At 41.7% G+C, this 25,853-nt stretch overlaps 1 protein-coding gene across 2 annotated transcripts in view; it reads right to left on the bottom strand.

Moving 5' to 3' along the window:
* The window catches only part of zcchc24 (zinc finger CCHC-type containing 24), a 187,109-nt gene that overhangs the window by 100,018 nt on the left and 61,238 nt on the right, over nucleotides 1-25,853 (bottom strand). For both annotated transcript variants that reach the window (XM_062975865.1, XM_008120761.3), the window contains exon 2: nucleotides 24,077-24,277. In XM_062975865.1, coding sequence (XP_062831935.1) covers nucleotides 24,077-24,277 — 201 coding nt within the window. The remainder of the gene's footprint in view (nucleotides 1-24,076; nucleotides 24,278-25,853) is intronic.

Raw genomic sequence — 25,853 nt, 5'->3', positions numbered from 1 at the left:
CAGTACTTTTAATCTGCGAACACAAGGCCCCCATTTTACATCTTAGTTTGTAAAGATAGAGATGCCAAGGCAGATTTAGTAGCAGTCTATTTTTACCAGCTGAAAAACAGCTGCCTGGAGTGAAGTAAAATAAATAATTCCAGACCAAATGAAAATTTCAGCAGCATGAGATGTCTGGCTATCACCTGCCTGCAGGGTCTAGCTCAAGAAGAAACACAAAGACCTGCAACTTATCCACATATGTGGTTCTAAGTCAATCTAGTTGAATATATGTAAGCAAAGCAAAGATGTATTAGGGGTCACTTAAATGAATTTTTGCCAGATTTGTAAGCTGCCTTGAGTCCCTTCAGGTGAGAAAGGCGGGATAGAAATGACGTAAATAAAATAAATAAAACTCAGGAGAGACTCTTTGGATTTCTCTGAGAGTTTGAAATTTATTTTGGGTAGTGATTTGAAAGGAAAGTTTAATAAGATGATGTACAGATGGTATTTGGCACCAAGAGGCTTTCTAAGATGTCTAAGGGCAGCTCTAACAAATATTGAAAATATGAGAGCAATGTTGGGACATTTTATCACATGTGGTGGTCTTGAAGAAAAGTTCAGAAATATTAGACTCAAATACATTTGATGTCAGAAGATGCTGTTAATGTTAAACTTAAGATGAGATGGGAGGTGTATTGCTGGAAACGCTGAACAATCATGGAGAAAGACAATTTGGGAGAATGTTACAATATAGGAGAACTGCAGTAAGAATTATATATGATCAAGAGTGGAACAAATCATCCCAATGCAAGAAGAATGGTTGATGAAAATCTGTGAAGTAGCACTATGCTCCATAAGGAAAAATATTTGACTAACTTTACGAAATATGTTCTGGCATTCATGGCCAGAATCACTGGGTTGCTGTGAGTTTTCTGGGCTGTATTGCCATGTTCCAGAAGCATTCTCTCCTGAGACCTCACAACCTCTGAGGATACCTGCCACAATATGGGCGAAATGTCAGGAGAAAATGCTTTTGGAACATGGCCATACAGCCTGGAAAACTCAAAGCAACCCAACTTTAAGAAAGTTTGGGACCTGTTCATTACTTTTTTACAATAATAATGAAGGCATTTATCAGCTTTGGGATTCACGAATTAAGAGGGTACTGCCTTATGTAGAACTATGATTAGATTACTGTTCAAAGGAAGTCAGTTAACAAAAGATAACCATCATGCAATAAAGAGTAGTCAGTTTGTAGTTTATAAAAATTACTTGTAGTGTTGAGCAGACATTCTCAAGCCTTTTCAGTCATGGGGTACCTTTGAAATGTGAAATTCAAGACAGAGTCCTACATTTCATCTCACAGATACAGTAAAATGAAAAAAATATTGACCAAACATGACCACTTACTTCCATTTCATGACTGCTTGAACTTTCTCCTTCTAGGACTAAAAGAAAAGTTCTCACTGCCTTGTATTGTAATGGCTGGCTAACTGGCTTCAGTTGTGAATATTTGGACAAGGATATTCGTTTCCACCCACACAACTAGCCCTCTTCAAAATGTTGATGTTTCCTGACCTGATGGTTCCAATGAGGTTTCTACATACCTAAACAAGGACAAATGATTTGTTAAAACCCAAATGTGTAAATTGGAACTGGAATAAGTAAGAGTAAAATGAATGCCAGCAGCCCACAACTTAAGATCAAAGATTTTGGTGGAAGCTGCTTTTTTCCACACACTTCTGGCTCTCTGTTCTGTTCCTCCAGGTTGCAGACAAAGCCAAAAGTGGGTGGAAAGCCAAAATGCTATGGGAAAGGTTGCTCTTTTCTTTTTCTTTAAAAAATGGCTGGGCTGGCCCGAAGGAGCCTTCTCATCCGTTCCCTCTTTTCCAGCTTAGTTTGGCAAGTCCAAGGAGGTCAGATAAGGTTCAAAAGAGAAAGTCTGGTGCTGATGCTGCCTTTAAATATGTAGCAATTTATAAACCTTATCATTTAACATAACAGAATCTCAAGTATCCTCTATGAGAGTCATCAAATGGGGCAATTCCTTCTCACCATCACTGCTGCAAGCATTTTCTTATAATGTTTTGCAGACAACACAAGGACACAGCCTTCTGTGCCTTGGAACTTTGGTGAACTCTCTTTTTCTCTTTGCAAACCGTTCTTGTTTTTCAGCTTCCTTTCTGGGTCTACTGACATCTCTGTCTCTGTGTTGTTGAAGGCTTTCATGGCTGGAATCACTGGGTTGTGCATTTTCCGGGCTGTATGGCCATGTTCCAGCTGCTCTGTCTCTCTTTTTCCAAAGACCTCTCCGTCCTGCCCTCTCTTTGAGCTTTTTGTTTTCAAGTCTTCTCCAACTAATGGCAACCCTATTCCTGGATTTCTCAGCAAGATTTATTCAGAGGAGGTTTGTCATTACCTTCCTATTAGGTTAAGAGTATGACTTACCAGATTCACCCAGACGGTCCTATGGTTGAACCCTAGTTCCTTGGGCTATGTACAACCTCTTTATGTATGTATATGCCTAGTAATGATATACATCACTAGTTGATGTATGGCGGCATCATGGATTTCATAAGGTTTTCTTAGGCAAAGAATACTCAGAAATGGTTTTGCGACTTACTTCTTCTGAAATATACAGACAGCACATGGTATTTGTTGGTGACCTGCCACTCAAGTATTGGCCCTTAGCTTCCAAGAACAAATAGGATCTGGGTATTTAGACAATCACAAAATGCTGCAAGAATATAATAAAGTAATATGGGACACAAACACACACACACACACACACACACAAGTTTACATCGAAATGTGACAGTGAAAAATTGACCTGGTTCACATTTTGCATATTTACCAGTCTCTGTGGCATGGAAGCCCACAGAAAAAAAGTTGTTAACTTACCCATCCATTAATAAGACATACTAATTAAACAGTTAGTAACTGGGTATCATCCCTGGACATCTCTAACTGTGAATGGCTAAAAGAAAATGGTGTTGGAAACCTTTTCAGTTTGCCTTAAAAAAATCTCCAGCAGTAGCCAAAATCTTACTATTCTTGCACTACTGATAAAAAATATTTCATCTGTTTTCCACACAAGATCTCTGGGCACAGCAGCACAGGGAGTATTATAGCTGCAATTCCTTGAAAACAGATAAGAGGTTCAATCTCTGCTGCTTAACTAGAGCAAAAAGGAAGTTGTGGGACTGCTGGATCAGCAAAATATATTGAAATCTACACCCCCTTTATATAACCTGCCACATCTGGCAGGAAATCCCTCTCTTTTACTCTTTGCGTCTGATTTCCTTTTGAGAAATATGGACTCAGTATGGTGCTTGGGGAACTCTTCTACATCACTCCCTTTTTGGTTCCCACCCTTATTTAGTAAACAATCCCCTCTCCAAGTCCCTCTCCTTCCTAGTTTTGCCATTCATTTTCTTAATTTAGATTATAATACTTAGCCCCTCAAGGGAAAGATAAACAGATGGGCTGTACAACGATGCACTTACTCTTAAACTCTTGATGTAATATGGTCACGGCAGCTTTTGTTTACTTTGGATGCATTAATACGCAATCCTAATAGCAAGCAAAAATGCATACTGTACAAAGCCCATTTATAGAAGTCATTGTTTTCCCTGCTTAAATATGTCAAACCATTATTCTTTTCTATCCAAGCTTTAAGATGGCAAGAAGGTAATGCAGAAGGAAATCTGGCATTCCATAAACAAATATTGGGCAGATTAAGCAGCATGTAGTGAACTCAAGAGTAGAAAGATGAAGAAGACCACCTAGTTTAATCTATATTGGTTTGATACCAGAAGTGATACAGCATATTAATACCACTTAGTTTGACATTTCTTGACCATCCCTGATTTTCGTTAAACCTAAATATTTCAAGCAAAATAGATTAGAAAAGGTTTGGAACTACTGCTGAGTAGCATAAAATGTCTATGTACACTGCTGGAGATGTCACTCTGTGTAAAACATTAACATAACTTGACTCGTGTTACTGGCTTTACTTTTAGCAGAAATTAAAGAACAGCATACTCAACAGTCAGAGGTATTTCTCCCCAGATTTGAAGGTACTTTTTAAAGTGTTTTTGTCCAGCAAGCATTAACATGCCTGAAATTAAACTATATTCTTTAACTATTGAGCCCAAACAATAGATGGCACTATGTGTGGTTGCCATCAGTGTACTGTATTATTAGCATTAGCAATCTCTGACAGATAACTGGCTTGAGAAAAAAAGATATTAACTCTTTTTAATAACAATAACAACAATAATAACTTTATAGACTGCCCTATCTCCCCAGGGGGACTCTGGGCGGCTTCCAAGCAAAAAGGCAAACATTCAATAACTTGGTGATAGACAACACACACATCAAAGCAGTGCAGGGTAAACATTAGAGACTCATAAGTTTTACAAGTGTAGCCTGAAACTAGTGTTTAGGTTTAACAGCATATAGATTTAAAATCTTGAGAATTCTCCCTGTCAGGTGTGACAGTGACATTGTCTGTAAAAAGGACACAACTGACTTATTTCTCAGAGTAAAAGGAAGAGCAAACAAGGCAGACAGGTGACAGCTGCTTGAACTATTCATTGCTATAGCTATTACATACCACCAAATCTCTAGTATAAATCATGAGTTGGTAAAGAAATGTTTTTTTGCTGTACCCACTTCCCAAGACTCACTCAGACCATCCATTTTCTTGCCAAAATTGCCCTCAGGACAGCAATTTACCTTCTAATAGATCACTGTTTAACATTTTAAAAATGCACATTCTTTAAAAGCAGTAGATTTCTATACTTTGTGGGTCTTATTTTATTCAGTTTGATGGCATTTTTGGTAGTCTCTAAAGTCCCTGTATAGTCTGAAGAGCAAAAACCTGTGTCCTGTAGTTTCCAAACCTGCAGACCTTAATCTAAACAATTCCAATTCAAAATGGACCCATGCATTTACTTTTTCATATTAATGTATTTATGCAAAGATAAAAATAGATCACAATGCTACAAGGAAAGTTTCAGAAAGTTGTAACTTAAGAACGTTCTTGCTAGATCAGACTAAAATCCTTCTAGTTTAGCATTTAGTTTCCACTCCAAGTATGGCTGGCTTGATGCCTCTGGGAACATCACAAACAGGGTGTGAAGTCTGTAAAACCCGCTATGTCTTGAAAGAAAACAAAACTTTATGTGCCTTATTTTGAACTGCAGTTTAACCACAAGAATACAGTATCCAGTAATTGGCAAGTTTTGAGAAAGATCTTTTCCATAATGATTCTCCAAATATTAAAAATTAGCTTTTTTCCTTGCTGTATTCAACTTAATCTAACAATACTAGAATGTCAAACTCATTAAACTCAAGACATCAGTTCAATTAATGTTAAGCCATTCACTACTGAAGAAATCATTTTCTATTTATTTACTTATGAGAAATTTCTATTTGTTTGGAATAAAAATAAAGCACAATCTGGTATTGTTTAGTAATCTGGCTGGTTGAGGAAAGCCCTGTCAGTTCTTTTCTGCATGAGCCTTTATTTATGTAAAGTAGGATGGGTACGTTTTTTCCATTAAAAGAGATCACATAACTTAATGTAAGCCTTTATTTTACTCTTTCAGCCTATATTCAAGATTCAATAAAGAGTCCTTCTTGGCATGGTGACTAGCATGCCCTGAATAGTGAAACCCATGGTTTATTGATCAGCCAGTTCTGCCTGTATTCTACCTACAGACTTCAAGGGACCCTCATCAACCAGACCAACAAATAAATCCTTATCTCACAACTCCTACTCTTTCACTACAGTCCAAATCCACATCTTGCTGGACATGATTAATTGTTGTGCAAAATATTAATTGCCTTTTAGCAAACTTTTGGGCTTTTAAAATATGGATTTCTGGAGTCATTGAAAGCATATTCAGACTATGCAGTTGGAATACATCCATCTTATAAAGATGGACAAAGTACCTATACCAAGCTCAGGTGAGCTTAATTTCTGAGATTATTCCGGTCACAGGAATTCCTCTCACCATATATATAACCACTCCAGATTTTAGTGATTCTCAAAGGAGGAAAAACATAGTTTTAAGGGCCATTTCACATTCTAAAGCAGCAATCTTATTGTGAGCTTTGTAATCCAAGTTGGGGAAATATCCAGGTCTGGGGAAGACAAATTTAAATTGATAAAAAGAGACCTTTGGAAGGAACCAGTAATAAAAATGTTTCTCCCTCAAGCTCAACAGTAAAAACTTCAATTTATATCCAATGGTCTGGGCACAGTAGTGTATTGATCAATGAGTTAATTAAAGGTAATTAATTGAACTATTTATGAGTGTCTTTGCTTTTAGTAATTTCTAATATTTAACATTATCAAATTAATTTTCAAAACTAACTTTCCAAGTTCAGTATGGTTGTCTAGATATATACAAGCTGGTTCTAGTTCACTACTGGGCATTCCCAGCAGCCAAAGCTGCACTTGTGTCGGCCTATGAAATGAGATCTACTGCTAATGGAGAGAAGAGAATACTAAATTCAGGACTTTCTTCTCTGAACATAAGATCAGTACACAGGCACCATATTTTACAGGGCTATGCATGTATGGCCTCAGCTGCTGCATACACACTTAGCAGGAATTCTTTCTTCAGGAAGGAATATGTTTACAGCTCAAAGTGGCTGCAATCTAAATATATGTCAGGAATTACCCCTCAGCTCCATCCTGTCTTGGAATTTAAGCTCACCACATGCCTTCCCTGCTATCTGTGCCCCCTCCAAGCAAGTAGAGACTAGTAGCAAGTTGGCCCGTGGCATGAAAACAATATATGTTGATTACTTATTGTATCATTTTGCCCTGCTCTGCTTTTTCCTTTCCCAGTCTGAATCCAATCTGATCAATGTGTTGTCGAAGGCTTTTGTAGCTGGAATCATTGGGTTGCTGAGAGTTTTCTGGGCCGTATGACCAGAACATTCTCTCCTGACGTTTCGCCCACATCTATGGCAGGCATCCTCAGAAGTTGTGAGATAACCCATGCAGTCAGTCCAAAGAGCAACATTTCCAAGCTCTGTTCTTTTTTTCTATGACTTTCCTCATCCTGCCTTTCTAGCTGCCTCCAAAGAAGTGTCATGTTTGTTTGTATATACAGGGCACTAATGCAGTCAGCTTTCAAGCTGATATTCAACAATCTTGGATGATTACAACAAAAGGCAGATTTGCCTTCCCAGCTGTATACATTATTCAACAGAGGGGAAATGTGAACCTCACTGGTCTGAATCTTATTCTGATTTTGCTGTAATATTCCAGATTTCACAAGCCTATTAACAAATAATATTCATTCTTTATCCATGTGCACTGCAGACACAGAAAAAACTCCCATAATTGTGGGAGTCTTTACATTAGAGAGACTAGTCTTTACATTAGAGAGACTAATGTCTTTACATTAGAGAGACTAGTAGACCTTCTAGGAGGAAAGCTTTTGAGAACAAAAAGCAACTGATATCAATCGAATATAGTGATGTCAGAGCTAGATCTACCAAGAAACAAATACACACAGTATTAATTAGGATCATAGAGTTAAAGGGGATCTCACAGGCCATGGAGTCCAACTACTTGCTCAATGGAGGATATCCAGCTAAGGCATCTCCAGCAAGTAGCTGCAGCCTCTTTAGAAAGTCCAGAGAAGGAAACTCAATTGCCTCTCTAGGCAATTGGTTCCACTGCTCAAGCATTTTCACTGTCAATAAGTTTATTCTTATGTTCAAATGAAATCTAGTATCTTGTAAGTTGAAAACATTGGGCCAGGTTCTCTCCTCTGAGGCAGCATGCATCTTGCTCCTTGAGGCAACCCATAAGATATTTAAAGAGTGCAATTATGTCACCTCTCAGTTTTCTCTTCACCAAGCTGAGCATGCCCATATTCCACAATGTGTCCCATTTTTTCTGTACTTATCCTCACTGCATCTTGTCCATATTTTTCTTAAAATGAAGTATTCAGACCTGAACACAGGGCTCTATGTGATGCCTGATTAGTGCAGAATAAAGCAGGAGTATTAACCTGGAACCAATGCTTTTATTAATGCAGGCTAGAGTAACATTTGCTTTCTTTGCTTCAGTATCATGCAGCTCATGTTCAATGTATGATCAACAGTAATTGCAAGGTCCATTTCACATCTATTACTGCTGTGTCATGTATTCCTCTGATATTAAAAGTGTGCAATTTGGTTTTTGTGGCCTAAAAAAAACATTTTGCATTTGATCAGTACAGCTCTCGAAAATAATGCAGTAGATTACACAGTAAAAACTGTCCCTAACTGTACCACTTCGTACTAAACATATCCGATCTTATGACTGGGAGCCCCAGTGGCAGAATGGGTTAAACCCTTGAGCTGGCAGGACTGTTGACCGAAAGGTTGGTGATTAGAATCCAGGGAGTGGGGTGAGCTCCCATCTGTCAGCTCCAGTTTCTCATGCAGGGACATGAGAGAAGCCTCCTACAGGATAGTAAAACATCTGGCCATCCCCTGGGCAACGTCCTTGCAGATGGCCAATTCTCTCACACCAGAAATAACTTGCAGTTTCTCAAGTCACTCCTGACATGAAAAAAAAAATCTTACGACTGAATAGCATATGAGGTAAAAAGCTAGGATACTTTCTACCTGCCATATTTGTGGTGTGAAATGATACTGTAAAGAGGAAGACTTCCAATGAGACTGATTTGAAATCCATGGAAGGGACTGAAAATAGTTATGAACCAGAGATTTTATTTTAAAATCCCTTCCCTTTGACTTTCTTTCTCATTTTTTGGAAAACATGTGAAAAATGCATTTTTCTGTGAATTCTCAAAGAGGTCCATAACTAAGGAAAGGTTATGGACCTTTCCTGAATTCTTCTTGTTGTTCAACAATAAGAGTTATGCCCTTGATCACTGATATAACATAGAATCATAGAATAGTAGAGTTGGAAGAGACCGCATGGTCCAACCCCCCGCTAAGAAGCAGGAAATTGCATTCAAAGCACCCCCGACAGATGGTCATCCAGCCTCTGCTTAAAAGCTTCCAAAGAAGGAGCCTCCACCACAGTCTGGGGGAGAGAGTTCCACTGCCGAACAGCCCTCACAGTGAGGAAGTTCTTCCTGATGTTCAGGTGGAATCTCCTTTCCTGTAGTTTGAAGCCATTGTTCCGTGTCCTAGTCTGCAGGGCAGCAGAAAATAAGCTTGCTCCCTCCTCCCTATGACTTCCCCTCACGTATTTGTACATGGCTATCATGTCTCCTCTCAGCCTTCTCTTCTGCAGGCTAAACATGCCCAGCTCTTTAAGCCGCTCCTCATAGGGCTTGTTCTCCAGACCCTTGATCATTTTAGTTGCCCTCCTCTGGACGCTTTTCAGCTTGTCAACATCTCCCTTCAACTGTGGTGCCCAGAATTGGACGCAGTATTCCAGGTGTGGTCTGACCAAGGCAGAATAGAGGGGGAGCATGACTTCCCTGGATCTAGACGCTATTCCCCTATTTATGCAGGCCAAAATCCCATTGGCTTTTTTAGCTGCTGCATCACATTGTAGGCTCATGTTTAACTTGTTGTCCACGAGGACTCCAAGGTCTTTTTCACACACACTGCTGTCAAGCCAGGCGTCCCCCATTCTGTATCTTTGATTTCCATTTTTTCTGCCGAAGTGAAGTATCTTGCATTTGTCCCTGTTGAACTTCATTTTGTTAGTTTCGGCCCATCTCTCTAGTCTGTCAAGATCATTTTGAATTCTGCTCCTGTCTTCTGGAGTGTTAGCTATCCCTCCCAGTTTGGTGTCGTCTGCAAACTTGATGATCGTGCCTTCTAACCCTTCGTCTAAGTCGTTAATAAAGATGTTGAACAGAACCGGGCCCAGGACGGAAACCTGCGGCACTCCACTTGTCACTTCTTTCCATGATGAAGACGACGCATTGGTGAGCACCCTTTGGGTTCGTTTGCTTAGCCAATTACAGATCCACCTAACCGTAGTTTTGTCTAGCCCACATTTAACTAGTTTGTTTGCCAGAAGGTCGTGGGGGACTTTGTCGAAGGCCTTACTGAAATCCAGGTAGGCTACATCCACAGCATTCCCTGTATCGACCCAACTCGTAACTCTATCGAAAAAAGAGATCAGATTAGTCTGGCATGACTTGTTTTTGGTAAATCCGTGTTGACTATTAGCAATGACCTCATTTGTTTCTAAGTGTTTGCAGACCACTTCCTTAATGATCTTTTCCAGAATCTTGCCTGGTATTGACGTAATTGTTTGGGTCGTTCTTTTTTCCCTTCTTGAAGATAGGGACCACATTCGCCCTCCTCCAATCTGCTGGGACTTCTCCTGTTCTCCAAGAACTCTCGAATATGATTGCCAGTGGTTCTGAAATAACTTCCGCTAGTTAATTCAATACTCTTGGATGTAGCTGATCTGGCCCTGGCGACTTGAATTCGTGTAGAGTGGCCAGGTGTTCCTGGACAACTTGTTTCCCTATTTGGGGTTGGATTTCCCCCAGTTCTTCATCCATTCCATGTTGCTGAGGTTGAAGATAGCTTTCTTTTTGTGAGAAGACCGAGGCAAAGAAGGCATTAAGCAGTTCTGCCTTTTCCCTATCCCCTGTCACCATCACCCCATCTTCTCCTTGCAGTGGCCCTATCGCCTCCTTTTTCTTCCTTTTTCAACCAACGTAAGCAAAAAAACCTTTTTTGTTGTTTTTTATGTCCCTGGCAAGCCTGAGCTCATTTTGCGCTTTAGCCTTGCGAACCTTTTCCCTACAGGTGTTGGCTATACGTTTGAATTCTTCTTTGGTGATTTCTCCCCTTTTCCACTTCTTGTGCATGTCATTTTTGAGCTTTAGCTCAGTTAGAAGTTCTTTGGACATCCATTCTGGCTTCTTTGCATTTGTCTTATTTTTCTTCTTTGTTGGCACTGTTTGCATTTGCGCCTTGAGTATTTCACTTTTGAAAAACTCCCATCCATCCTTAACTCCCTTGTTTTTTAATATCGGCGTCCATGGAATGCCGCTCAGTAATTCCTTCATTTTTTGGAAGTTAGCTCTCTTAAAGTCCAGAATTGTCACGACCCAGGCTACAGAGCACCAATAACCATACGCAGAGGCCAGATACTATCTAATATCTTTATTAAGGAAATATATAAAGTTAGTAAAAGCAAATGTAAAAGTTAGTCCAGAAGCAGACCTTTCAGGAAAGGTCAAAATTAGTCCAAAGAAACAATGTCCAATATGAAATATTAAGGTCCAAAGTTGTAATCCAATAACCGAAACACTCACTTTGCCAGGCAAAGTGAGGGGAGATGACAAGGTCCTTTAGTCCATGAACTTGAGCAAGGCTAGGAAATAACTTGATACTTGAAACAAGGCTTGAAACGTGGAACAAGGTAACGAGGAACAAGAACAAGGTCCGTGGAATAACTTGGTAAAATCCGTGAAACAAGGCAAGGTTTAGTCCTGGGAACAAGGCAAGGTCCGTAGGTAAACAAAGGCTGGGAAACAGGGGCGAAGGCTGGAAACAAGGCAAGGCTTGAGCAGGAACGAGGCTTGAATCGGAGCGCGCTGTCCAGACACAACTCACTCCGGAGGCTGACGAATTGACTCCGCGAAGTTACTACGCGGGTAAAACACCTATATAGAGTCTAACTTTCCCGCCGAAGCAGTTCTCTGGGAACCAGAAACGAAAGCTAACCTCTGAGACCAGATGTCTGACTCCTTAAAGATTCTCACGAAAAACAGACTTAATTGGGTACATTCTTAGCTGCTATTCTCGCACTCCTGCGCGAAGCTGCTTCCAAACCCCTCTGTTGTTTACAAAACTCATGGCGAGAGAACACGGGAGATGTAGGCTCAGGGTTTGTTTGACATACTTCTGGGACATAACTTTCTTGCAGGTGCAAGGTTCCCAGATCTGCCTGGGAAAGATCTGGCTGAGAAGAATCCAGTTCTGACTGGGAAGGTAAAAAACCCAAGTTTTCTTCTTCATCAGGCATTACAATGTCATGAGCAGGACTACAAGGCCCATGAGTCATCACACTATCCCCCTCCTCAAGGCCCCTCCCAAACTGGGACTCTCTCCCCGAGGCGCGAGGTCGCGGCTTGGCGGGATAGGTTTGATGAAAGCGACGGGTTAGATCAGGAGCATGGACTGTGGAGGCGTCTTCCCAAGAGCGTTCCTCAGGGCCAAAACCCACCCAGTCAATGAGATATTGCAGGCGGCGGCGGTGAAAGCGAGAATCCAAAATGTCCTGAACCTCGAACTCGTCCTCCCCATCCACCAAAATAGGGACGGGGGCCGGCCGGTCTACATCTGGCCGCACACCATCCGCCGGAAGGAGCAGGGAGCGGTGAAACACTGGGTGAATGCGCATTGAACGCGGAAGTTGGAGTTTGAAAGTCACGGGGTTTAATTGCGCCACCACTGGATAGGGGCCAATGAAACGGGCATCTAACTTCCGGCAAGGGCGATGGGAGGGCAAAAAGCGAGTGGACAGAAAAACCCGATCTCCTACCTTGATTTCGGGGCCCGGCTGGCGATGATTGTCCGCGTGACGTTTATAGTCCTCCTTGGCTTGTTCCAGTTGCTGGAGCAAAAGTTGTTGCACCGCTGTGAGTTCCTGCAGCCATTCTTCTGCTGCGGGAACTTCTGAAGTTTCAATGACAGGGGGAAAGAAACGTGGATGGAAGCCGTAGTTTGCAAAGAACGGCGTTTCTTTTGTAGAAGCCTGGACTCCATTGTTGTAGGCAAATTCCGACAGTGGTAACAGAGAAGCCCAATTGTCCTGCTGGTAGTTTACATAACAGCGAAGGTACTGTTCCAAAGTGGCATTGGTGCGCTCCGTTTGCCCATCCGTTTGGGGATGATGAGCTGAAGATAAACGAGAGTCTATGCCCAATAGTTTTTGTAGTGCCTTCCAGAAACGAGAGGTGAATTGGGATCCACGGTCTGTGACCAAACTCTTGGGCAATCCATGTAGTCTGAAAACATGTTGGAGGAATAAATCTGCAGTCTCTTGGGCCGTGGGAAGACCTTCACAGGGAATGAAATGGGCTAACTTGGTGAAAAGGTCCACCACCACTAGGATCGTGGTGAATCCACAGGAAGGTGGTAAGTCAGTGATAAAATCCGCAGAAATTATTTCCCATGGGCGAGATGGGTTAGGAAGGGGGTGTAGAAGCCCTGAGGGCTTCTCCCTTCTTATCTTGGAGCGCTGGCATACTGGGCAGGTGTTAACATATTTTTCCACATCCTTGCGGATCTTGGGCCACCAGAAATCTCTTAGGATCAAATGCATGGTTTTAAATAGTCCGAAATGCCCTGCTGGTTTGCAGTCATGACACAGACGAAGTGCTTTTTCCCTGCCCGGTCCGGGTGGGATATAAACATGATTTCTATAGCAAAGCAGTCCATCTTTAAGCGAAAAGGGAAAATGCAGACCTTGACGAAGTTGGTCCTGCGCCCAGGCATCTGCTTGCTGACTAGCCCTGATTTCTTGAGCACAGATGGGCCCTGGAGTAGAGGGAGTTGAATCAATGAGAGTGGATTTGGTGTTCCCCACTGTGAGCGTGGCAAAGTTCTCGGGTTGTAGTAGTTGGGATTCAAAGGTCTCCTTGCGTCCTGCAGCGTATTCCGGTTTACGTGACAGGGCGTCTGCTTGCTTGGTTTGGGCTGGGGTCACATAATGAATCTGGAAGTTGAAACGTTCAAAGAATAAAGCCCAACGTTGCTGCCTTTGATTTAGCTTGCGGGCAGTTCTTAGATGTTCTAGATTCCGATGATCAGTGTGGACTTCAATGGGAAATTTGGCTCCTTCTAGCCAATGTCTCCAAGTTTCAAAAGCTGCCTTTATGGCTAATAGTTCTTTTTCCCAAATGGTATAGTTCCTCTCTGGTGCGGTTAGTTGACGAGAATAATAGGCACAAGGATGAAGGTGATCTCCCACCGGTTGTAGGAGCACAGCCCCAATTGCCACATCAGAGGCGTCCGCTTGCACCACAAAAAGGGTTTCAGGATCTGGATGCTGAAGGATTGGCTGGGATGTGAATAATTTCTTTAGTTGCTGGAACCCTTTCTCTGCTTGATCAGTCCAGCGGAAGGGCTGTTTTCCACGGATGCAGCTAGTGATTGGGTCAGACCAGCGGGCAAAATCTGGAATGAACTTGCGGTAATAGTTCGCGAACCCCAAGAATCGCTGCACCTCCTTCTTGTTAGTTGGCGCCCGCCATTCCAATACTGCTGAAACCTTGGCTGGATCCATGGAGAGCCCTAGAGGCGAGATACGGTATCCAAGGAAATCTACCTCTTGTAGATCAAAAGCGCATTTTTCCAGCTTGGCATAAAGTCCATGATCCCGCAATCGTTGTAACACCATTTTGACGTGGTTCTCATGTTCTGATTGTGATCTAGAAAACACCAAAAAATCGTCCAGGTAGATTATCAAGAACCTATCTAGATAGTCCTGGAAAATGTCATTGACAAAATGCTGGAACGTTGCGGGAGCTCCGCATAATCCATAATTCATAACTCGGGACTCGAATAATCCGAATTTAGTCTGGAAGGCAGTCTTCCACTCGTCCCCTTCTCTGATGCGAACTAAGTTGTAAGCTCCCCGGAGATCCAGCTTGGTGTAAACCTTGGCTCCTCGAAGTCGGTCTAGTAGATCCGAGATTAAGGGCAGGGGATAGCTGTTCCGCTTGGTGATATTATTCAATGCTCTGTAGTCCACCACCAAGCGTAATTCCCCTGACTTCTTCTTCACAAACATCACTGGGGAGGCGGCTGGGGATTGAGAGGGTCTGATGAATCCCTTGCGAAGGTTTGTCTCTATGAATTCCCTGAGAGCTTCTTGCTCGGGTTCAGTCAGGGAGTAGAGATGCCCTCGCGGGATCGGGGCCCCCTCCACCAAGTCAATGGCACAGTCATAAGGTCTATGTGGGGGTAACTTTTCGGCTTCTTTTTCATTGAATACATCCCAATACTCGGAGTACTTCTTTGGCAAGGTGATAATGGGCTCGGTGTCTGTGGCAAGGCAGACCTTGGCTACGAGGCAATGGTTTTGGCAGTACTTTGAAGCAAACTGCAGTTCTCTGTTGGACCAGGAGATGCTTGGGTCGTGAAGTGTCAGCCATGGAATCCCCAAAATCACAGGGAAATGGGGAACCTCAGTAACAAAGAAGGAAATCTCTTCCATATGTTCCCTTATCCACATCCTGGTGGGTTCCGACCACTGGCTTACGGGGCCCGTCTTGAGAGGGCGGCCATCGATGGCTTGCACCACACGGGCATTCTTGAAGTCATGATATTGTAATCCCAGAGAGTCGGCATACTCTCTATCAATGAAATTGTTGGTAGCTCCTGAGTCTATCATGGCGTGGATCATGACGGGTCCCCTTTTTGCTGACCATAAGGTGACCACTAGAAGGAACAGGACCCCGGTTGGCGGCTCTTGAACGGGTTTCTTGACCGGGTTGGCGAGCCTCTCTACGCCCGGTCGTTGGCTTCCCCCGCCGGCTGTGTGCCAGCCGCCTCAGACGCCTTCGTCTCCGTGGAGGACGCCGCCGCAAGACGGGCGGCGGGCTTCCCTTTGGCTGGGCACTCTCTGGCGAAGTGGCCCCCATTCCCACAATACCAGCAGAGATTTAGGCGTTGGCGGCGGGCCTTCTCGGCGGCATCTAATCTGGGACGCACATTGCCCAACTGCATCGGCACCTCCTCGCTCCCTCTGGGGTATGGGAATGGTGGTGGGGGTCTCCACACTGGACGCGGCTGAACGCTGGCGGGAGCGGGGGGTTTTGCCCCAGCTCTACCGCTCTGGCCTCGTACCCACTGTTTCCTGTTGGCAATCATGACTTCAGCCCGTAAACATTGATCGATGAGTGCTTCCAGCGTTTGGGGAGGATCCACCTTGGAGATTTCCTCCAGCATTTCAATGTTGAGACCCTCCCGAAATTGTCCTCTGAGGGCAACATCGTTCCAGCCGGTGTTGTGGGCCAGCACTCGGAACTCGGCTATGTACTGAGACATGGGTCTGTCTCCTTGGAAGAGGCGGCGGAGTTTGTGCCCGGCGGCCTCCAAATTGTCCTCGATTCCCCAGGTCGCCTTAAGGTGGTCCAAGAAATGTTGCGCTGACCTTAGATGTGGGGAGGCTTGGTCGAACAGAGCCGTCGCCCAGTTAGCCGCTGGCCCGTCTAGGAGACTGTAAATCCACGCCACCTTGATGTCTTCCTGGGGAAACTCGGCATCACGGGCCTCTAGATAAGCTTGGCATTGGCGACGGAAAACATGAACCTTAGAAGCTTCTCCAGTAAACTTGGTTGGCAACGCCATGGCCGGAAGACGGATTCCGCGTTCCTTCAAACCCTTTATTTCCCCATCCTGTGCATTGAGCTTATCACGGATTCGGTCCACCTCATCCTTGTCGATGGTGTAGGTAATCGGCTGGCCGCTCGGCCCAGGTACGGCTCCGGTAGACATTCTGGCCGAGGTTAATTGGTGCTTAGGGTGGCGGAGTCAAACTGTCACGACCCAGGCTACAGAGCACCAATAACCATACGCAGAGGCCAGATACTATCTAATATCTTTATTAAGGAAATATATAAAGTTAGTAAAAGCAAATGTAAAAGTTAGTCCAGAAGCAGACCTTTCAGGAAAGGTCAAAATTAGTCCAAAGAAACAATGTCCAATATGAAATATTAAGGTCCAAAGTTGTAATCCAATAACCGAAACACTCACTTTGCCAGGCAAAGTGAGGGGAGATGACAAGGTCCTTTAGTCCATGAACTTGAGCAAGGCTAGGAAATAACTTGATACTTGAAACAAGGCTTGAAATGTGGAACAAGGTAACGAGGAACAAGAACAAGGTCCGTGGAATAACTTGGTAAAATCCGTGAAACAAGGCAAGGTTTAGTCCTGGGAACAAGGCAAGGTCCGTAGGTAAACAAAGGCTGGGAAACAGGGGCGAAGGCTGGAAACAAGGCAAGGCTTGAGCAGGAACGAGGCTTGAATCGGAGCGCGCTGTCCAGACACAACTCACTCCGGAGGCTGACGAATTGACTCCGCGAAGTTACTACGCGGGTAAAACACCTATATAGAGTCTAACTTTCCCGCCGAAGCAGTTCTCTGGGAACCAGAAACGAAAGCTAACCTCTGAGACCAGATGTCTGACTCCTTAAAGATTCTCACGAAAAACAGACTTAATTGGGTACATTCTTAGCTGCTATTCTCGCACTCCTGCGCGAAGCTGCTTCCAAACCCCTCTGTTGTTTACAAAACTCATGGCGAGAGAACACGGGAGATGTAGGCTCAGGGTTTGTTTGACATACTTCTGGGACATAACTTTCTTGCAGGTGCAAGGTTCCCAGATCTGCCTGGGAAAGATCTGGCTGAGAAGAATCCAGTTCTGACTGGGAAGGTAAAAAACCCAAGTTTTCTTCTTCATCAGGCATTACAATGTCATGAGCAGGACTACAAGGCCCATGAGTCATCACAAGAATGCGTGTTTGACTTGTCTTAGTTTCAGCATTCCTTTGTATTGCAAACTGCAGGAGCACATGGTCACTTGCCCCTAAGGATCCAACCACTTCAACTGTATTGATCAGGTCTTCCACATTTGTTAAGATTACATCAAGAATTGCTGATCCCCTTGTTGCCTCTTCTACCTTCTGGACCATAAAATTGTCTGCAAGGCAAGTGAGGAATTTGTTGGACTTTGTACTCTTGGCTGAGTTTGTTTTCCAGCAGAGATTGGGATAATTGAAATCGCCCATGACTACTATAACTCTTCTTTGTGCCTGTTTGGTCAGCTGTTGACAGAAAGCTTCATCAAGTCCTTCATCCTGACTCAGAGGTCTGTAGTAGACACCCACAACAAGGTCTTTTTGAGTCCCGGTTCCCTTGATTCTTATCCAGATGCTTTCAAGCTGGTTTCCCAGATTACAGTCTTGCATTTCTTCTGCAACGTAACTGTTTTTGACATATAAAGCTACTCCCCCTCCTCTCCCCTTTGTTCTATTTCTGTGAAAGAGGTTATAGCCCTCAATGGTTAAATTCCAGTGATGGGAGTCATCCCACCAGGGCACCTTGAATAAGATACCACACTGCCTTAAAATGAAGCGTAGAAACAACACATTCTGGAGGCTATGTAAATAACCCTGAAAGAGATGATGTCTTCGAAGCAGAACCTGTTGCTCATTAGAAAAAGGGGTCTTTTTCTATATAATTATGGGGCTATGGACCCATAGTACTACAATGCTACAGAAGACTAATGTTATGATTCCACTTTAATGACTGCATCCTGTGAAATCTGGAGATTTGTAGTTGGTTGAGGCACAAAAGGAGCTCTCTAGCTGAGAAATCTAAATGACCTTCCTAAACTGCAAAACCCAAGATCTCATAGGATGGAAATATGAGAGTTAAATCAAACATAACGCTATAACAGTGTTTTATAAAAGAGTCTACAAGGCGGAGGGGTGAAGGGATTTTGGGATAAAACATGATTAACCAGAATGACATTATTTTACTTTTTTATAAGCTTTCTCCTTTTATCTTATACAGATATAAATAAGTAGTTTCAAAGATGGGGAAAACAGAGAAGACACTGGGGATTGTAATGCAATGATATTTCCGCTCTCTGCAATAGATTAATTTCCCTGCCAAAGAATCTTTCCAATGCCAGCAGGTAGAAATAACTGACTGGCTAATAGCCAGTGCCAAGAGAAACCGAAGGTTTTTTCCCTGCTGGTTAAAATGGGAGTTGGATATGTCCCATATTGAGGTAACATGTGGGGAATGCAAATGCACAACTCCTTGCTGGCTGGCTAGCTTTAGCTCTCATATCATTTACACCAGATGGGAGACGTCAACATGCAGCTGTGTTCTCTCACTAACACCATTTCTCAGCCCCCCACATCTCTCCTCAAACTCCAGTTTACAATGGTTGCTAATCCTGACCCATCCTAAAAGTTAAATGCATTACGGATGGGCAAGGGAGGAAGAGATACAAGGGAAGCAGAGAAAAATTCAGAAATGGTGTACGAGTGTGTGTTTCTACGTGTATGTGCCCACATTTCCAAAGATATACATATATAGTAGCAAGGCGGGTGAATCACTGAAATATAAACAAGAAAAAAAGTAAAAATTCAAACACTGCTGAGTTCCATGTCAGTCCCAGTTCAACCTTCCTAAGAGAGGAACATTGAGGCAGAGACAGAGATGTTGGTCAAGGCATACTGAGTTGTGAAAACTATGCTACATAATTTTACAGCTACAATGAAATTAAAACAACAACTATGAAAGTAATTTAAGGAAAACAAAAGAAATGGGTTTGGTTAATCATTGACTTAAAAATAATGGACAGCTAGTTTAACATGATTTTTGCTTATAATACATCAAACTATTTAAGTCAAAAATTATGATTTTGATAGGGTGGCCCTATTGACTAGGATTACTGAGCACTGTACTATGATTCTGGAGAGCAGGGTCCATATCCCCATCAGCCATGGAACCTCAGTAACCAACTATGGACAAATCATGCTCTCTCAGTTTCAGAAGAAGGATAAGGCAGCCCTTCCCTGCAACAAATCTTGCCAAGAAAATCTTGATATACAGTCAGCTGATGATCTCCGTAAGTTGGAAATGGCTTGGAAGGATACAACTGCCCCACCCCATCCCATTCAGCACTATTTTTTCCCTCTGGCATGCTGCTGAAGATTCGGTCCCACCTACAACTTCTGAATACTTCTTCCATCTTCCTTAATCATAAGTGAGGTGGGATAAGTTACACCCTACTATAGCATCAGGGCATGAAATTGTGTCATTGGGCAACTTGAGCAAAGGAAAGCAACATACATACATATATGTATGTATGATGTGTCAAAAGAGGGCAGTGCCACAAGTGTCCAGGGAAAACGGTGAAGCAAAATGTAAGTATTGACTCCACTGCCAATTTTAGAGCCTTTATAATGCATACTACCTACAAATAAAGACAAGTCAATTGTTCTAGGGAATCTTTAAAACTGTGTATTGAAAAATGGATAACAACCATACACAGCTCATTTCCTCTCTCTTAGGAAAATATGTAGTTAGCAAAACCTGGTCTTGCCATCAGCTATTACCTCCTCCACCTCAGAGAGTTCTTCAGTGTTATTTATTTACTTGTTGGATTTCTAATGTTTTAACTGTATGAGAAATCTCTCCTGATTGTTGTAGTCCTTTCCCTCCTGTTTTAAATCTCCAAGAAATCTGATGCATCAAATGGGTGGGAGTGCTTACTAGGTTTTTAGGGGTGGGTGGGGTCTGACATCTGTTTTTCATTAGCAATCTCATGCATGCTGAATCAGGAATGGGATTTCAGACTGAAGCAGATGGAAATTTCAAAGTTTGTTGTTCAACACCAGAAAAAAAATTGCCTCCCTGGTAGCTTGCCCAGGATATGATGTTAAGAGTCTCACAACTAGCCAATCTGATATTCCTATGCATAGACTGAACATAGTCCCTCTGTGTACATTAATAAAAAAGGAAAGACTTTAGGTTAAGCATACAGCTATCTACTCAAAAATAAGCTCCACCACATTCACATATAAGTGAGCATATAATGGCATCTCAAAGACTCACAAACAGCCAAGTTCAGAGGCAGGAGGGATTGTGCTACTCATTGCAAAACATTTAAATGACAGCTCCCAGCCACCCTTGGAACAATGTTGACGTCACTATGGCCAAGTAAACCTGAAGGAATCCATCAAGTTACAAAGAGTATTTCATATGAAACAGTTAACTCTTAATTCTTTACACTGCTGATCTAAGGTAGCATCCTCAAAGAAATCACAGCTTGACAACATTGTGAATCTTCTCAAATTGAAGGATTGAGCCTTCCGTGCAGAAAAGGAATTTCTAAGGTTCTTGTTATGTTTTGGATTTTGAGAAAAGAAGTTATTAAACTAAAGAATAAGACTACATTACAGGTGGATTTATTCAATCAAGGAAGCCATATCCTTGACTTTGCAAAACCAAGGCAGGGCAGTTAATTAGTGGGGCTCTCAAGAGGTCTCTCATTCGTAGAGTTGTCATTGGTTGAAGTTGACTTGACTGCAATCATCATAATCATAATCATCATCATCATCATCATATTTCTCTCTATAAAAGAGACTCACAGTGACTTACACTAAAACTAATGAAATACAATTTAAAATAACAAATACAAACTGTTTTAATCTATACTGCAGATACTGTAGCTCTGACCTAAAACTTCTCTGATATGGTCTTTCAAAATAAAACAGATTTCCCCAAACCTTGAAACACATTGTGAGAAAGTATGTCTGTAAATATCAAATTCCTTGCAAGTATTGCAGTAGGATTGAGCTTTTCATGACAAAACAGTTTTTTCTTTGTCAAACACATTACTGAATACTTGGGCACTTGTTATATAAAATACTTGTTATATAAAACACCACCAACACATGCATTTCTGATGGGTTCATTCTGCCATTCTTGCCTTTGTAGCATCTGCTCTTTTCCCTGCCCCATATTTTTCTTCTTTCACTGTCAATCACCTTCTTTATCTCCCCTTGAAGGTTGATTTCAACTCTCTAGTGTTTTAGGTATTTTCCTATGTCTGCACATATAAGAAAGGCATTTTTAAAAAACTAATCACAGAAGTGACTGGTTCAAATTTGAATTTGAAGACTTTAAACTGCCTTTCTGCTTCGGAGACTGGAACCATTCCATGTTGGTTATGTTGGGAGTTGTATTTAAAAAAAGAAAAAAGCCTTTCCCCAAACTCTAATAAATTCCAGAATAAGATTATTCACCAGTAAACACAAAATGAAACAGAATGGTAACATGATTTTTCTTTACACGCATGTGCATACACACTCACGGACACTATCCCTAAATCAAACTCTTTGCTTGACTAACCTGAACTTATAAACAGTAACGCTGATCTAACAAAGACTCTAGGCAGCATATTTCATCATCTTGCCGCCAATGACCTGCTGTGCCAGCTAAAACGAATGAGCTCCTGTGCAGAACCACACAAGGGAAAAGTGGAGGACAGTTTGAGTTTTCACTTTCAAAGTGAAAAGGTAAAAGGCCAATATCAATGTGTAGGAGAGATAGGGGGACCATTCACACTATACAATTGTAGCTCTAAGATTCCACTTTGTTATGGCTGCATCCCATGGAATCCTAGGGTTTGTGGTTTGCACCACTGGAGTTCTCTGGCTGAGAATGCTAAGGACAGACACTCTCCAAGTTACAAACAAGATGTAGGTTTGTTCTTAAGCTGAATGAGTTTGTAAGTCGGAACATTTCTTAAGTGTAACTCCAGGAAATAATGTATAATTTTTAGCTTTGGATAGCACAAGGAAGAGTGAATAATCCCTATGGTGTTTGTTTTGCTGTCGGTGTCCCTATTCATAATATAGGGAAAAAGAAATTCCAAAAAATAGTCAATTTAAAACATTTTTCTGTGCATCCTGGGACCTCGCTTTTCATTTTGTAAGATTTCTTTAGGTGTTTCCAATTTCTTCTGCTTTTTGTAAGAGATATAACAAGTTTATGATGAACAGATGTTAAATAGGACAATGACAATCAAATCATATTTTATAATTTGGAACAAATGGAGCAAACAAAAAAGTAATGCCATATGGGATTTTGGTCCCCAGCATCTTTAGCTAACTATAGTAAAAAAAAAAAAAAGACATACAGTTAAAGGTTGTATTAGACACTATTTAATGTACACATGTGCACACTCAGAAAGACAGACCAAAAAAAACACACTTCAAGATGATTTTATGTTGATCTTGTTCTTAATCAGCCTTCTGTCAGATCTAATTCATGTATGTAGCCTATATCTGTTATATATTCACAACTGACCAAAAGGAAAACATTTGTGCTTCAGAAAGCCAGGATTTTAGGAAACAAGGCTATGCCATGGAATACTAAAATAGCATCCATTCAATACTCAAAGTGTCATGTAATTCTTCTTCCTTTAAGCAACTTTCAACACCATGCTAGTCATGGGACTTATCTCACATAACACTGCCATAGAAAAATACTAGAGGAGACCCATATGCAACTGAAAAACGTTCACATAGTTTCCCAAAGCAAAAAAATAAAATAAAATAAATGATTCGCATCACATGGATTTATGTATGCATTTTTCAATTTGTACTTTGCCTTTTTCCACTAACTTGGCACTCAAAAACAGTCACAACGGCATATTAAATAAAAGAACAACTAAACCAAACTGCACTATAAAATCCAACATCAACCATTCACTTTTTTTAAAAAAAGAAAGAAAAAATAATGTGATTATAGTAGCAGTACCAGAAAAGCCCCAGTTTTAACTGTTAAATGCAGATGTGCCCTAGGACACCTCCATAACTTAAAACATTGTGCAAAGTATTTAATTGTGAGGTTTAAAACTGCTCAGCAATGTTATCAGTAAAGGCATGGGAATAACTGAAGCATTAGGTCAGGGACAGACAGTATTGAAATTTGGACATCAAGTCAGGTGTGCATCTGTTTAATACCTTTACAACAAAGATAGAAGACATTGCAATTGTTTCATGGATCGCCAAGTCCATCAGATGGAAAATATGTGTGTAAATTAAGGAATGTTCACAAGACCTTTTGTTTGGATGGGAGGGGGGTTATCTGCAGCAGTCAGAGATATACAACTTGATGGTAAGTCAACCAGAGCACATGCTTCCATCTGACCAATACTAATGCTCCATGAGGAAAGTATGCATTCTATGGCCTACTCTTTACCACTCGTTTTAAATTGAGGATTCCATTCAATGAGCACAGCTGTAAAATCATTTCAATGTATTTAGCAAAGGGAAGTGTACAAGGGCTAATTGTAAAATATGATATGATTTTCATCTTTTAAAAAAAGAACTGATAGCATTACATGCTTTCAATGATTTATCAGTTCCACTTAGGTAGAAGGGATGTGTTAAGTCACCGTTGCATCATTATTCAGAAATCTCTGTAGTTGGCAAATCCTATAATCACATTGCCTCTTTTTCCCAAAGAAAGGTACCAATTTCACAGCATGTGGCACAGAAACGTAACATCTTCAAACCTTTATTGTGCTTACCTGTGGGCAATCCTTGATGTAGTGTCCCTTGTTAAAACACAGATGGCACAAATAGTTGGGTGGTGGCCTCTTGCTGGGTTTTCTAGCTTCTGATGAGAGAGAGATGTCAGAGAAATGTTCGGTGAGGGAGCTCAAACCATCTACTATGTTATTCAGGGAGCCATAGGGAGAGGCACTTTTGTATAGACTGCTGCTCAAGGCCTGCCAATGAGAAAAGACAAAATAATGGTGATTTTTCGACAATCCCTCCTGATGGTATTTTTAAGTTTGATTCATATCAGAAATGACAATTCTTCTGAGCAGAGTATATGTTGAAGAGAAAAATGATGGTACAGTATGACCCCAAAATCCATGGGACTGTTATCCTTTGTTTCATTTATTCACATCTGACAAAATATGTACTGTCTAGGCATTTTCTAGGTCCTCCATCATGACTATATGGCAATCCTGAACCAGAAATCTCTAATTTCAATATAGTTAACTAATATCCATGGTTTAGCATAGCCACAGGATATCCAAGAATGCATCCCCCATGGAAACAAGAGCCATAATGTAATTTTAAAAGTCTAAACTAACCTATACTTTTCTTCATACAGTTATTTATAGGAAGGAAAGTATATGCTTTTGTGAGCTTGCTTTGACAGTTAATGACAGGAAACCAAGGCTGCAACCCAGGTCATACTTCGGAAGTGTCTTTGGGGATCTAAGCAGCCAAACAAATGCACAGGATAGTAGTTTTAATCAAGACACATTTGCCAACATTCTTTCTAGTTCAGTAAGTTAATTTCTCCCATATCGGAGTACAACATGCAGTATGAGAATAAAACAGTTTTCCCTAGTGTTGAGCTGTAAAATACTTTCCTAAAGTCAATAAATGATATAAATTCCCTTCCAGAGTCTGTTATTGGTGAGCAAAATTAGTAATGGATCTATTTTTAATAAATACAGAGAAGTGTTAGGCAATGCCTAGAAATCCTATGTGGCAGTCCATTTCCACACATTATTCCCATCTCCCCGATGTCGACTCTAGGTAAAGGTAAAGGTTTTTCCCTGACATTAAGTCTAGTTGTGTCCGACTCTGGGGGTTGGTGCTCATCTCCATTTCTAGGCCGAAGAGAGCATTGTCCATAGATACCTGCAAGGTCATGTGGCTGGCATGACTGCATGGAGTGCCGTTACCTTCCCACCTGAGTGGTACCTACTGATCTACGCACATTTGCATGTTTTCGAACTACTAGGTTGGCAGAAGCTGGAGCTAACAGCGGAAGCTCTCCGCACTCCCCGCATTCGAACCACCAACCTTTGGTTGGCAAGTTCAGCAGCTCAGCGGTTTAACCCACTGTGCCACCAGGGGCTCCTAATACTGTGTTAATACTGTACCTATCGACTCGAGGTATGAAAAAAATCAGGTATATTTTCAGAATCATAAGTACAAATTTTAATTAGATCTTTTTTTACATGGTTTTGTGTTCCACTTAAAAAGACTTATCAAGATAAAAAGAGGTTTGTTACTTAAAACAACTTTTGGCTACTGCCTGAGAGGTAAGCCCTCATTATGTTCAGTGTTTCATAATATGTCAATACTGTACCTATTGACCCCCTGTATGTTTCGCAGGTATCAAAGATATAGCAAATTAAAAATGGCATCCCTATGTGCCATTTTAGATATCTTGTTCTGTTTTTCCATGCTTTTCGCTTTACCTTTTCTTCTTTAGAAACCACATGTCTTTTAAACAGAAGCAGGATGGCCATATGTCAGGGGTGCTTTGATTGTGCT

Source organism: Anolis carolinensis, chromosome 3, assembly GCF_035594765.1.
Source record: "Anolis carolinensis isolate JA03-04 chromosome 3, rAnoCar3.1.pri, whole genome shotgun sequence".
In the NCBI taxonomy this organism is placed as follows: domain Eukaryota; kingdom Metazoa; phylum Chordata; class Lepidosauria; order Squamata; family Dactyloidae; genus Anolis; species Anolis carolinensis.
Note: the sequence above shows the minus strand (reverse complement) of the source record. Positions and strands in the feature narration are given on the sequence as shown.